The 15,210-nt window shown below is 44.1% G+C and overlaps 1 protein-coding gene across 1 annotated transcript; it reads right to left on the bottom strand.

The window, feature by feature from the left end:
• Positions 1 to 1,026: 1,026 nt before the first annotated feature.
• On the bottom strand, positions 1,027 to 8,630 carry LOC121354879 (T cell activation RhoGTPase activating protein). Its single transcript, XM_041469908.1, is given in 8 exon segments — positions 1,027 to 3,232; positions 3,672 to 3,956; positions 4,400 to 4,561; positions 5,576 to 5,748; positions 7,207 to 7,273; positions 7,860 to 7,913; positions 8,021 to 8,105; positions 8,532 to 8,630. Coding segments are annotated over 7 exon segments (2,025 nt in total). The 5' UTR covers positions 8,048 to 8,105; positions 8,532 to 8,630; the 3' UTR covers positions 1,027 to 1,975.
• Between the last annotated feature and the right edge of the window lie 6,580 nt (positions 8,631 to 15,210).

The raw sequence follows: 15,210 nt of genomic DNA, 5'->3' as shown, positions 1-15,210 counted from the left end.
GTTAGTCTGGATCCTAGGATGCGGTAGGGTGGAGTGGTAGCATGATGAAATGGTTTTCTGAACCAAAGGCAGATAAGTAAGTGCTAAAGCAAAGTTCTCTACTTCCTGTGTCATTCTGGTCTTTTGAGGTCTCTTATCTGCCTGTATAGAAGAAAAATCACTTCTGTGGAGAGATATGGTGTGAAAATAATGCTGACTAAACAGTCAAGTCTCAAGGGAGAAGGAAGTCAAAAGTTATCTGTCAAGGAGGAGGTAAGTGTCTTGTGGGGTCTGTTTGTATTCACATTTTCTTTAATCATGGTGTTCCCTGGACTTCAAGAAATGCAAGAGCAGGATAAGGGGGACTAGGCCACTCTTCTATACAACTCCACCTCAGCCCTTTTTGGTTTACAATTTATAGAGCTTCTCTCTCTTCTTTTTCCTCCACCAATTGAAGGTGATCTTTTCCAAATGGTCCTTCTTATCCAGGAGTTGGAAGATTTAGACTCATCTATACTGAATATTTAAGCCCAGGTAAGCTTTCTGAGTGGGATTGTCATAGCCCTCTCATTCAGCTTGCTTGGAAGCAGAGTGCCACTGTTTGGGTGGCTGACAGAAATGTTTTCTCTAGTTAAAGCTTACCAATATGGTCCTTCTCATAATTTCTTCTATCAGGTCAGGCACCTACCTTCCCTTTTCTCTGTGTCCTGGGAACCCCTACACCTGGAAAACATGATTCCTGAGAAGATGGCATGCCATTTTTCATGTGTTTCACTTTTGGAGCAGCATCACCTCTTTGCAGCTTAACTGCTGTTACGTGGTAGTATAAGTTGTTTTCCTGTAAGAGAGGGATTTGTAGCCTGCAGCCTCTTACAACAATAGCAGTGATACTGCTGGTCATTTACTTTGCTTGCTGCTACTCAGCTGTGCTACATCATTCAAGCAGACCTGCAGTACCTGTAGAAAAGTAGGTACAGTACAAGTAGGGCCTGGATATTTTAAAATCAGACAATGGACACTTAAGCATTCATGCAGAAAAATGTTTTATTGTAGTGAAGTTACACAGGAGAAAAATGTCTCCCTGCTTCTGGTTTAAGGCTATGCTGACCCATAAAAGCACATTGCACTTCCAGTCATATTTACAAGTTTATAAGAATACCACATACTATTTTCTTTTTTGTCTTTTTTTTTCTATTAACTATAACTATATAAAGCTGGAATCCAGAATATTTCCTTGTAGTTTTTGTTTGTTTTTTCTTTTTTTCTTTCTTGCTTTCTTTCTTACTTTTCCTTTCTTGTTTTTCCTTTCTTTGCCTGTCCAGTTTATTTAGTCTAAAAGCACCTCAGGACACTTGAGGGTTACTTCATACTTTCCCATAATGACCTCATAGGGCTCTAACCCCAGGCTCAGTGTACAACACTATGCTGCTCAGTGGTCATATCATTCTTATCACCAGCAAGCAGGAAGATGGAATGGCAGCACATACAGGGTGTTTATGGAAGAGTGTTGAAGTGACCTAGGTGACAGAATAACTCTTCCCCCATTAAAGTAACTGCCAGCCCACATTTAATGCAGAAAATCAACAAAGCACTGCATCAGCCTGGCACACATACAGACACGAAAAATGGTACAGGGTCTGTGACTATACAGAAAACATAAAGAAGGTGAGACAGATTTTGGACCTGCCAACCTTGTAATTGTCATTTGAGGAAAACAAAAACAACACTGTTTATCATCTGCTAACTACTCTTCCCACACAACAGGTTATGTACAGCATACTAACTTACATTTGCACATAATGATACACAGGTCTTCACCACCAATGCTTGTGGTGAAAGGATGTGACATGTCAAGCTGACTGACACTTCAGAAAAAAAGTTCATGAAGAGCTAGCTTATTCTTTGTCTCTTGAATGTAAAATCCTACAAATGATTAGTAAGATGTCTATTTTTACAATATTTACTCTGTACAATGCAAAGAGGAAGGACAGGCTTTTTAAACGTAGGACTCCTTAGCATACTGGATCTGCTCTACCTCAAAAACCGGCTGGCTGCACCTCCGAGCCACATATTCGAGTTTGTTCTTTTGACAGGACTCAGACATGGCTCTCATCCGGTAGACTCCTGGGGTCACGGGTAAATTCACACGGGAGTTTACTCCTACAGAGATGCTGAAGGTTTCAGTTTCCATGTCAGAATCCTTTGTTGCAGAAACTCTGGCCTTGCGTAGATCCCTCAGATCCATATATGCTGTGTCCTGTGCACTGTGGCTGCATGGATGAGGCAGCAAAACATCCTGGTTTGACGCTGCTAATCTCAGAGTCTGAACCGTGAGATTTTGGGAGGGAACTGTAGTGGCCGGGCAGTTTTTAACAGCCTCTTCATAAGAGGGTGGTCTTCTAGGGTTTTCCTGGTCTACCTCTCTGAACACTTCATCAACTGACCTGAGACGGGGCCTTTGCTGATACTCCACAGGCAGTAGTTTGTCATCGTTACGGCTGCCCTCCTGGACAATTCTGCAGGAGAAGTGATCTTCTTTCTTTGTGAAACTGTCCCTCTGAAAAAACATGGGTTTTCCAGGCCCCCAGCTTTGGGTTTTTATTAGTGTTTTCCTGCGGTTTGCAAAAGAGAATGACATGGAATGTTTTTTGATCTCTCTGCTAGGCGTACTGCAGTCTTCGGTGGCCTTGGTGGAAAAGGACTGAGGCCTATTTAAAAAGGTTTTTTTGGGACTAGAGGGTGAAACTAATGGGGAGCTGGTGAAAACTGAGCCATCAGAGCTCTCCAGGGAGCAACTGGAGGATGTTTTTGGTAGAGAGTCAGTTGACAATTGTGAAGGTAAGCCTGCAAGACGTTCCTCCAGTGCCTCCATCCATAGCAGTTTCTGCTGAACGGGAAAATTGTCCTCACTTTTGTTTAGCCTTTGTTTCCTTATTGTGTCATCAAGGCAGTTCTGGAAGGACAAGTCTGACTCTGAGTACCTCCTGTCCATTGTGCTGATGTCATTTCTGAAATTAGTCAGGGAAGGGGCAGAGATATTTGTTGGATGTTTTCTGCTCACAGTAGCACTTCTCCCTTTGGTCTGCTTCATCTCAGAGGCACAGGGACTGCATTCTGCTTCAGGATCTGGGCTGTCATAGGCAGAGTCATTCTGATGAGCTGCACAGAGTTGTTCTGTGGGGAGAAAGCAGACATTAGTTTTCACTGACCAGCTGAGGATGAAAGAGAACTACACAGAGATTTCAGAAGAGGGCTTCAACAACCTTGAACTCTCTGTGTTTCCACAGATATATTCACATATCAAATTCAGTAATTTGGCCCACTTGGCGATCCCCATCTGCAGTTGAGTGTGGGGTTAATTATGACACCTTGAATTACAAGGTCTTGATGGAAAGGCAACACTGAACAACACATGTCCTGGAATAGAATGATGCCAAGAGGTGTCACTGGAGGCTTCCCAACGCCTGTGGTTGTGCTGTGGGACTTTCAAAGCACTCCCAGTCAGCCCCCCCACCTACTGTTCCTGAAGACCAAAACACAGTGGTGGTCTCCATGTGCCCGACCTCACCCCCAGCGGCTGTGAAGGCTCCATGTCAGTGCCTGTCCCACAGCACTGTGACCGTGTTAGCTGAGGCACTGCAGCCTCTGCCCTCTTCCTCCATTGGTGGTTTCATAAAGCAGTCTGAAGTAACTTCAGGAAGTGCTGCTGCTGGAGCCCTCTAAAGCAAACCCCATGGAGCAATAGCAACCTGATACGACGGACAGGCTTTTAAATGAGTGTCTTGATTTCGAAAGACACTGTTGGCCTCTACCAGCCGCTCCATTACATTGGCACTGGTTGCAAAATTTCCTGGTTGAAAAACTTACTCTTTCAATTCTTCAATTTTTTCTTGCTTGCTTGGCTTCTCTAGAGCTTGCATCCATTTCTCATAGAGGTCAGCTGATAGGAGTTTGGAGGGAATATTTCGGAGAAAGTCCTGCAAGGCCAAGAGATTTAGATGAAATGTTGACACTATCCCTGAGCACAGAGAGAATATTACTGTCACCTGGGCTCTCTAAGAGGCAGGTTGACTTGAGCTACCTGACCATCAGCACTGACAGAGCAGTGCAATGCACAAGTGCACTTGCACTAGTGCAGTAACAGGATCCAGCTTTCAGTTGCTTTTCCTTCACTCACAAATCTCACTATTGCTCCCTGAGAAGATGCTGAGGACAAAGTGAGTTTCCTCAGGAAATCAGCAGCCCGACAAGTAGAACTGACAATCAGGTAGAAAAGGCCAAACTTTCCTAAGCTTGAAGAATTCAGTCTGTCTTAGTTCTGGCCTTAGCCAAAAGTCCCACCTAGATCAGCTCGGAGCACTGGATTAGTCCTGTGCATATTAGCAATGTCCCCCCAGCAGTACAGCTCAGAATTACTCACCTTCAAAACCACTGCCAGCAGGTGCACAGATTTGCTTTTCAGATCAACATTCCCGCCTTTGTTTAGGTCCTCCTTCAATTCCTTTCGTGCTTTCTCATTGGCAGTTTTCCTGAATATCCCTTCAGTAGAAGGTCCTTTCATATACAATATGGCCAGGAGATCCTGCAGGGAAAAAGTCAGACAGGAATGGAAGGACGGTTACTTGGATGACGGAAGGTGAACATTTCTTTAGAAATAGAAGAAAAATTGTCAGGAGGTACACTGATTAGTTCCATATCTAGTTCTTGCTCCAAGTACATTACGTGGGAAGTAGTCTTGATTTTCCCTTAATCCACCTTCTTTTTGAACTGATGAATTCCACTAACTTCAGTGGAGTCATCCTTGCTTACTTCTAGAAGGAAGCAAGGGATGGCTTAAATCTTAGTTCACATCCCCTCTCTCACAAGCCAGGCAAATATTACTTACTAGAGACAAATTCATGTCTATTGGGAAAGCTAATTCAATGGTAGAACTGTTACAAGACCATTTTTATTCAGAAGTTATTGTTTAGTTATTTTTTGTGACAGTCCATAGCTAAACACTTGTTTTTCATGGAAATACAGAAATCCTTGGAAGTTTATGCCACTGAAAGATTTATTTAAATTACTTATTTAAAATCACAGATTATTATATTAAGAAGCAGATCTTTAATTCCTGGTCCTGGGTTCTCTACACTCCAAGTTACTTCCAGTGAAAGTTGGGTGAGCTGAACAAAACCCTCAGACCTGACTCCTACATCTGGGATAGGCCCTGAGATTATAAAGGGCATGTGTGTTGGGAAACACCAGAATCATCTCCTGGATGATGCAGCAGAAGTATTGGGTATCCTGCCTCACACTTAAGTCAGAGGTATCACAGAATCATAGGATGGTTTGGGCTGAAAGGGACCTTAAAGATCATCTCATTCCAATCCCCTGCCATAGGCATCTTCCACTAGACCTGGTTGCTCCATGTCCCATCCAACCTGGCCTGGAACACTTCCAGGGATGGGGCAGACACAGCTTCTCTGGGTGACCTCATTACCCTCACAGTCAAGAATTTCTTCCCAATGTCCAATCTAACCCTGCTCTCTGTCAGTTTGAAGCCATTTCCCTCCAGGCCTTTGTAAAAAGTTCCACTATAACTGTACCTCCTTACCTGGACTGGCTGGGGCAGTGTGTCATCTTCCCCACAGATAAGTGCCAGAGGATGGCCAAACAGAGTGATTTTGGTACCCAAGTCTAGCTGTCCTGAGGAATTTCTTTTGGTAAGGCTTTGTCTCAGAGTAAATGACTGTGATATCACCTTCTTTCTTTTCTTTGTTCCATCTGCTGCAAGTAAAAGGGAAACAAAAGATCAATTTAAAATTAAAAACCAAAAAACAGAGCACTATGTGCCTTTCATCTGTGTGCAGTGCAGAGATGTATGTTGAAACAAACCAAACTGGGAGAAACTGAGAGACAACTAAGTGGTTACTAGGGAAACAACTGCCTAAACTGTAAAACTGTGGCCATACCCCTAAGGCCACCACCTTTCCTGTTTTGGGTTGGGTGTTTTTTATATTCTAGTCACTGCTTCTTCTTAGAGAGTGGGAACATACAAGGTACAGAAATAACAACATTTATAGAGATTTTTGATATTGCAGTAGTTTCTCTGATAACTCTGAGGCAGATATACTACTTTGGCAGCTGGCAATGACAACAATTTTCACTACATGGTCTGGTTGTGCCCCTGCCTTAGGGCAAGAGTAGAAGTAGGGGCTCCTAGTTTTTGACCTCTTTCACAGCCTGAAATGAAAACATATGGCTCCAGCTCTGGAGCCAGCTCTAATGACAATGCTCCTAGAGCGAGTGCTTGTCCCCCAGCCAGTGGAACATGATACCTGCTCCAGAGGATGGGAGCATCAGAGTAAGCGCTTACTGGCTTCATGGTTAGAAATCCCTTAGCATGGGTTTTGCATCTGCTCCATAAAGAGGAGGGCCAGGAATTTGAAGAGGATAATTGTATTGCAGTGTGGTGCGCCTTTTTTTCCCCTTTGACAAACAGTGAGAGAAGGAACCTTTTGCAAGAAAGATTTCTAAAGGATTTGCCTTCTGCAAATTTGCAATAAATGTCATGCCTTCTACTCCAAAATGAAGTTGTCTTACCCCGATGAGAAATTCTCAGGACCTCTCTTTGTGACTTAGCATAAGCTCTTGGTAGGTAGGGGTTTAAAAAAATAGAGAAAGTCACTCAACATTATAGTGTAATTTAAAATATTAGCTTCTGATACTCCTGAAAACTGGTCTGATATGGTTGTCTGCTCCAAATCTGACCCTGCCTTGTTTATGGTCTCCTCTGGGTTGTTTATAGCTGCTGAGGTTTTGCATGGTGAGAAAAAACAAGCGCTAGTTCTGCTGCCAAGAGGTTTTATTTGCTCTGGTGTGCAACATCTGGTACAGTACTCGGTACTCACTTACAATGCCACACCTCAAAGGCAATGCTTGAGTGAGAAAGAAACACATTTACTTCCCATTGCTACCAGGGAACACAATGAAACCTGGCTGTAAGGACCAGGGAATGGGAATACAAGACCTCGGGCACTCAGCACTGTCACCTCTGCCACTGAGCATATAGGAAAGAAGTAACTTGCAAATGAGTGGCACTCCAGAGCTTAAGCCCTCTCCTGGGTGGGAACTGTGGCTTGCTCTCCGGGAGGGGGAGCAGGCAGTTTCGGGTGGTTTTGCACAAGTGCCAGCTTGCAAGCATTATATAAGAAGGCAGTTCCTCAGTTTCTTTTTGAAACTCACCGTTTGAGAGGCAAAGTCTGTCTTCAGTATCTGCTGGGACTGACATGGGACATTTCTTGGCATCAGCCTGCAAAAAGTATGTTACGGTTACAGAACTGCCGGAACAGTAGTGAGAGCCACCAGCAAGTTGCTGCAGCTCCTCAGAAATCTGGGGAGGCTCTGGGGAATAACCAGACAAGCCCAACACCTGCTAAAGAGGTGCCTCAGCCCAGGATTGACACTGCCTCACTGCCTGGTAAAGGCGTCTGTGTTAAACTCTGCAGCCAGACACCCCAGGCATGCCAGCAGGTCACAACCCTGCGCTCTTTCAAGCTGCGCTTTTGATCCAGAGAAGCCATAGCCGGACACAGCCTCCTTTTTTGTGTCCTCCCCAGCATTGGAAATTTCCTCCCAAACTCCTCTGGGGAGCCTCGATGGCTTTGAAGCCTTCAAGATCCCTGAGCAAAGCTCCTGGTGAGCCAGGGGAATGCACAGACTGCCCACAGCAATGCCCTGCTCCCTCTGCTCAGAGCAGAGAGCTGTGTTTGAAGAGCTCTGACCGCTCCTGGGTGAGGGTGGGCAGCCGGCAGCTACTGGCGGAGTCACCCCTACTTTGCTAAGGTATCTCACACCAGTACCCAAGAAGGATCCAGGAAAATGTAAGGGCTGCTTACCTCTGTCTGGCACTCAATCAGACTCTCCATGTTCCCAGCATTTAGTGTCTTTGACTAGGCAAGAAAACAAAGACTGTGTGAGTAACTGAATCCTATGGTTTGGAAATCAGAGCTTTTCAAAGTCGCTATGCTGACAGAGCTGAAATAATTAAGATACTCACAGTATTACAGCTGCTTAACACTTTCATTAGGAGTTTGATTGGAGGAGCTCTGGACAGTCTGGTTTCCTTCAGTCCTTTTGTTTGCCTGTTTGTTGAACAGGGAATGGACAAAGAGTCTTGTAAAACTGCACCCTTCTTGGCTTTCTCCTCTGCAAGCCAATCTAGCATGTATGATCCTGAACCAGCAAGATCTCCCACACAAGTAAACTCTAAAGCCCTTCTCTGGAAGGGCATTCAGCCCTGCTGCTCTATCTGCCTCCTGATTCAAACAAAATAAAAGCAGCTTTCCATTTTTAATCCATGCAAAAAGTGAGCAAGTGGTGACAGCTATGTATGGTCATTAATCTGCACACCCGAGGCTGAGCAACTCTGTCAGCTCTGCCCATGAGCTATGCTTAGCGGGTGCACCTCTCCCCCATGTACTTTTTTGTACATCTCTGTGCAGCTGCATCTGAAGCTCTCCACGGATTTCAACCATGATGCCACAGATTTTTTCAAAGGCAGTACTTACCCAAGAAGCGAATCCAGCCAGAGCTCCCTCACCTCCCGTGAACTGCAGAGGAAAGGAGAAACAGCATCACTCCCCACTGCTACTAATCCTTTGGACAGAGGCAGGTGACTAAACAGTGTATACCACGTGTGCTGCCTTATATATGCAGAAGGGGCAGGTGGAAATTCACAGGCAGGAAGAAGCATCATGGGGGAGGACCAAGACAGTACCAAATTTCTGGCTTCCTGTTTCCTTTTAGAGGAGATACTTTTTTTGGGTTTTCCCCCCCTTAAAGAAAAAAAACAAACTCTGGTAGCTGTTATGGATGGAAAAGATGAGACACTTGCCAGGTAAAGGTTCCAGCTATCATCACCAGCATGAGGTGAGATGTGCAGAGGGGGCTGCAGTGTAGGCAGCTTCTCTTTACCATTAAAGGGCAGTGGGTACGGTCTGTCCTTTGCTCAGAGATATTAGATTTGGCAGTTTAAAAAAGCACTGCCAGGTCAAGCTACACTAAGAGCAGTGAAAACAACAGGGCGGTGGAATAGACAAGATTCAGAGAAATGTTTCTTTATAATTTTTTAAAAGCTAATTGCAACAGTTTACTGTCTACAAGCAGATGTAGGCACACATTTTGTCAGTACTAAGTAGTTCTTGAGAATCTAGGTACTGGACATCTATAGACAAAGTGGTGTAATGTAGTAATTTAGTAATGTATGACAGTACGTAATTTAAAAGTCTTGTTTAAAATAAATCATAATAAGACATATTTGTGTGCACATATTAAAATTTGATTCAAAGAGATTTAAAAAATCTAGGAAAAATCTACCTCTTCTTGACCTGTGTCATTCTGTTGGTGACTGCCTGCCAATTTGGGCATATCAGGAATACAGCACTCACTCTACCAGGCCATTATGAAAATTCATTAAAATTTGATGTTAAATATATGATATTATTTCTATTGATTTATTGACTGAGGCAAATTACAACCCTGTTCTGGGTGCCAGTCTGCTGATCTTGTGAAAAGGAGGAGTTAAGGCTGAGAGTCAGGATTGGGAATTCTTCAGTAGTGGATTTAGGTGGAAAGCACACTTGTGAAACTGTGGCCTTTCTGCTGCTTCCCTTGTAGATGCTGTATTTCAGATGTGCAGAGGATGGGGCTGTCTTAGTACAGCACTTTGCAGATGCACGTAATGGCTACATCTGCTGCTGAATTCACCTTCAAAGCTGTTCTTTGTGTAACCACATCAGACCCAGCCAGTGTAGCACTAGCCCTGTTTCATGCAGAACAGAAAAGGGACAGAAAGGTGATCTCTGTTTGACTCTGGCAGAAATCCAAAGTACAAAATTCACTTTTGGTTGGATAGAGATGTGTCCAGAAGAGCAAATGGAGACTTGCTCTGTTTTTGTGGGAGGAGTTGCTGTAGGTCACCTTTTAAGTCCTCCTGAGGCCAATCATTTCCATGCTACTGTAGTGGCACTGGTCTGGTGACTTGTTTAGGGCTGAAACTTACAGCAATTTCAATCAATTAGTCTGCAGCCCTGTGCATTTACCACTGATCTTTTACTCACTGCTGTAGCTGATTTTTTGTTAATTATCAGTCCCATGGCATTTTTAATTTCCCAGCTAAATTCCATGAGCTGCTGTACATACTTGCAGAAGTATTGTCATTCTACATTACTTTTTCCTGAGAATTTCTTTTGGGGCTCCTTGGCAGCTGCAGCACCACTGCTGATAGTTTCAGTATTCCTCAACAAGAAACATCTATTTTTCATTACATCTGTTAAATATATATCCAAACATATCTGTTTGTTAAGCATCTCAGAGGGGACCCATGCAGTTCAATTCTGCCTTCCCCTCACTTCCAGCACTCTGCAGAGGTGTATTTCTGAGCTCAGTCTGTTTCATGATTAAGACACGGGGCTGATCTGGAAAATGTGTGATTTGTGAAGAAAATGTGAGTGTAATGGGTGGTGCTTAGCCAGGCCAGAAGCTTAGATTACTGTTCTGGCACTGGCTGTACACAGGGCTTTGAGTTTCCCAGGGGAAGATAATACAGTAATTGATAGCACATCACCAGACTGTCCACTGGCACATAATGCTGTATCTCTATACAATTATTTCTTATCCCTTAACAGTTGTGGGGATATAATGGCTGTTGTATGTGGAAGGTGTGTGTATAGGCCTGTCTGCCTGCCCATAAGAAAAACAATTTGATTTTTTTACCCTCCTGATATCATTCTTTATTTAATAGCTCTTTTATGGTGTGTATCACAAACACTTAAATCATGCCAAAATTACTTTAAAGCAGCCTATTTTATTACAAATAAGCAGGAATCCTAAAATGCTACAGTTTGGCAGAGTAATTGTATGGCAACACAGAGGGAATCTTTGCTGGTTTTGTGAAAAGCAGTAAGCAAGCACATGCTGATTCCTGCCAAACATCGCAGAGCTGTGTGCAGGCTTCCAGGGTCAGAAGAGCTGCTCTTACACCTACTTGCCAGAGCAGCTTCACAGCTTCCCCATCAGCATGGAAAAGGTGTAGGCCCCAAAGCCAGTCTCCACCCTGAATATTAACAGAAAAGGCCTGTCATATGTGATGTTTACAAGTTAAGTTCCCTTATATGAACAACTTCTCTCCCTGAGGAGGTTGATTCCATCTCTACCTCCCAGTTCTGTTTTGCAGACTTGAAACTTTTGCTGTGGTCCACTCCTCCCGCAGTTTGGTACAGATCTTACACCACAATGATCAGAGCAACGTGTTTGTTGTACCACAGCCATTGCCTGGGGCAAGAAGAACAGATGGCAGGTGGCTTGGGTACACCTGGAGTTGTTTGCAGTCAATGTGTTTCTCCCAGTCAATCCCTGACTAAGTGAATGCACTGTCCTCCAAAAACACTGGATGTTTACACAAAGATCAGGGCTTGGGAGAGGCAGTGGAATTGCAAGGGTTTTGTAGGACTAGCCTGTGTAAAAGTTCATACCCTGCTGGACACCAAGATGCTTCCCTCAGTTCTGCTGAAGTGTTTTACATTCACTGGAAAGAAAGCAGGAGCAGAGAGGTCCTGCAGAGCAGCCAAGCCTGGGTGGATTTAGCCCTCTTAAGGACTAGATTTACCCCTTGAGATGTGAAGCATTTTCATTATAGAAGCCAGGACATCAGTTTGATGCTTCTGCTTCCGGTGGTCCCAGCCAGCCCCTTTTCTCCCACCCAGACCATGGCTGCTTTTGTGGTTCACTCCCAAGCCCTCTGCCCAACCAGTGTTTGGAGGGAGGGCTTATATAGCACTTGCTGCAAACATGGACCAATGGTGATTTTTGGCAATTTTCCCCTCTGTGTGAGCTCCAGTCAAGCTAAGCATTTTCTCCTCTTTTCTTCTTTTACACTGTGGCTATGTGAGGGACTTTAGACCATAGCAATGAAAAAGCAACATCAATTGGAATGAGAAAGAAGTCGGGAGTTGACAGTGAAAAAGAGAAATAAAGGATAAATCTGCTGTGACTGGAGACTGTCTGTTTCCTTCTCTCCTTATCAAGCCACAAATGGGAAAACCCCAGCCACAGCTCACTTTTGTTTATTTCTATTACTTTTGCAAATGTTTGACAGCATGGCTTTTAGGAAGGAGGGAGTGTGAGAATGAATCCTGAAACTCTCCTTTGCCCTTTAATCATACCAGCAAGGAGGCAGCAGGAGCATAGCTGTGAGAAGGGTACAGCGGAATGAGCCTGGAGCAGGGATCCTTTCAAGCCCATATAGAGCAGAAAGAGCCTTCATCAGTGCCTCTCCATGTGGAAAAGGGATTGTATTCCAGTTTTGTCTTCAGTGCCACAGCTGCAGTCTCCCCAGGGAACAATAGGAACATTTACCAAAATAAGGAAAGCAGTTGTGCCAAACTCAGAAAGCTCTTGGGTTGGTCGTTTTTTGGAAGGGAAATCTCTGTACAATCTGTCCACGAACTCAAAGAACAAGGTGGCAAGTGGGTTCCTGGAAACAGGCCACATTTATAGATGCCTTCTGAAGGCATCTCTGATTTCCTGCCACTCTCCAGAGCCTATTGTGGGATGCACAGGCATGGTTCAGGGTTTGATCACAGTCTCTGCTTCCAGAACAAGAACCATCAACCCAGCCAGAGTTGAACTCCTACAGGTTTAATCAGGTAGAGTCTGGGCTCATGCTAAACCTGCCTTTGGAAAGTGAAATGCACTGCCAGTTTTTCCCAGCTCTGTTCAGCTGATTTCTATCCTGATTAAGATATCAAGGTTAGATTGTAGTGTGGGTTAGATTGCACCACCTTTTTACACACTGTTTTACACTATTGCATGGGAAAAAGTTACAAATCAAAAATAACTCTATAAATACAGCAGAGGATGTATTCTGTGCCCTTCTTGTGACACCATTTCGGTTGCACTTGCTTTGCAGTATGTTTGTTTATTCTTTCATGGGTGCTTCCTCCAAGACTCAATTGGCAGCTCTAAAGATTTTTACTCATCCTCAGGTGACTGGGTCCATTGGATGCTTTTTTACTTGTGGAAGGCAGGTGCATATGGGCCATTTTTCCAAAGGGTCTGTGCTGCTGTTTGACTGTGTCTGCATTCAGCTTGCTATTGTATCTCTGTGGCACTTGGGAATTACTCATTCCTTTTGTTCCCTGAGGTGACTAGCCCAAAGGAATCAGGGAACTGAAGTTGCCTGTCATTTCTGACTGAGCGGATGCAGATCTAAACTTTTGCTTACTTACATGAAAGTAGTAGAGAACATGTGTAATTCAGTCTGAAATCTGTTCTTTTCAAAACTCCTGGTTGAAGGTACTCAAACAATATTGAAAAGTGATATGCTTACTTTTTTTTGTTACTCCACCAGGTTTTTCACTTAATTTGCTTCATGTTCTTCATTTGCAAATTAGAAAATTAGATTAACACGAATGTTTTCTTTTAGATTTTTTTTAATGTAGGCTTGCATATCTCTTGTTTCTGCACCTTCTGTTTTGCATTGAATTTCAGCACCAAAATTATCTCAGATCTCAAAATGTGAATTAGGGAAAACAAAAAAGAACATGGATTTGACATCGAATTCTAACTTGCATGTGATTTTTCAGGCATAAGACACCTTCACTTTCACATTAAATATGATCTGCAGATTGGCACTGGCCTAGGAGCCAATCTGGAATAAGACCAAGAAAACCTGGCCGAAGTGTAATTTGAGGTTTCATTGTACGTGTGTCCCGTTGACACAAAAACTAGAAAAGAAAGGCAGACTCGGCAATGCAAGACCTTACCACTGCCCTGATGGCATGGGAGCTGCTCCAGGCATTGCAAGTGCCATGAACACAGCTGTTACCATAGGTGCCCAGGAGAACCAACCAGAAGTAGTTGGATTTTGCCCATCATTGCTCTCCAGCTGGCTTCCTCTGAGCCACAGGAGTTTGACGGGAACATCCTCAAACTCTTCATCATTGTTTTGCCCTTGTGAGTTTGTCATTCCTGTGTTGTCACCTGCTTCCTAAGTAATAGGTACAACTGCCAGTAACCAGGTCCTCAACACCACTAAATTCACTAAGAATAGGAACTTTTATGAGCATACGTCTAGATTCCATTCTCCAGGCACAAGCAGTGTCAGGCAAAGCAAATCTTTCCAGGGACAACTCTGCTAACTACAGCTGAACTCCCCTGAGCACATTTGACCCCATGCTTTGAGAGGATTATTTGTTGTCATGTGCTGTCAGTGTCCTTGCACATCCACACACTGCAAAATAAAATGTCCTGTGAAGTTTTGGCCACCCATCAAAATCAAGATGATAAATTCGAAACAAACATCTCCATATTAGCTGGTGATTGCCATATTGTTGCTACTAGCAACAGCTGCCCCGTTAGTGTTTTAAATAAACACTCCACTTCTGTACTGCTATCCCATTTTAAAGCATGACTACCTTATGAGGATTTCTGAGAGCAAATGCTTCTCATGGCACGGGCTCTGCCTCCTGCTGCAGAGCATCACGAGGCTCTGGGAGAAAGGGACGTGCAAGGAGTGGAGGTGCACAGGGCAGGCTGTGCGGCCCCTGGCACCAGCTCCAACCAGCACAACTGGAGGGCACTGAGGGCTGCCACACCCAGAGCCAGGGCAGCCAGGTCCTCACCTTCATGTTTGCAAAAGCACAGTGACAATTCCAGGACAGAAAAAAGGGAGAAATTCCCACCCTGCAGGGCAAGCTGGGATCTGGGAGCTGGGATCTCCCCCTTGGGAGAGTGGGGTCAGAGGAAGAAAAAAAGCTTTTGTGTTCAGTCAGCTGTTTGATCCATTGCTGGAGAGGGCCCAGCTTGAAGGTCAGGCTGTTCCCTTCAGGCCTGCATTCCTGCAAAGTTGGCCATTAATTTATGCTGCTGACATGCAAACCAGGTGCTGTTACAGTGCCTTTTCTCACTATGCCTCTCTGTGCTTGCTCTGGACCCTGCATTTGCTTTCACTGCAGTCACTGCACAGAGATGACACTAAGGAGTATGTAGAGAAGGTACCCTGCATGCCAAAAAGTCCATTTCCCTGTTCAGTGATGGTGGAGACTTGAAAGAATTTGTTCTCCGTTTCCACTTCCTTTTAAAGGTTTGTTTGTGCTTCATTTGAGCTTTACTTTTTCTGCCACTTAGCAGAGGATGTTTCTTTGGGATTTTTTTTTTTCTGAAAACAGTACCTGTGTGTGTTCTTAC

This window comes from Pyrgilauda ruficollis, unplaced genomic scaffold (assembly GCF_017590135.1).
Source record: "Pyrgilauda ruficollis isolate IOZ18807 unplaced genomic scaffold, ASM1759013v1 scaffold24, whole genome shotgun sequence".
Classification (NCBI taxonomy): domain Eukaryota; kingdom Metazoa; phylum Chordata; class Aves; order Passeriformes; family Passeridae; genus Pyrgilauda; species Pyrgilauda ruficollis.
The sequence above is the reverse complement of the archived record's forward strand: the minus strand, read 5'-3'. Positions and strand labels throughout refer to the sequence as shown.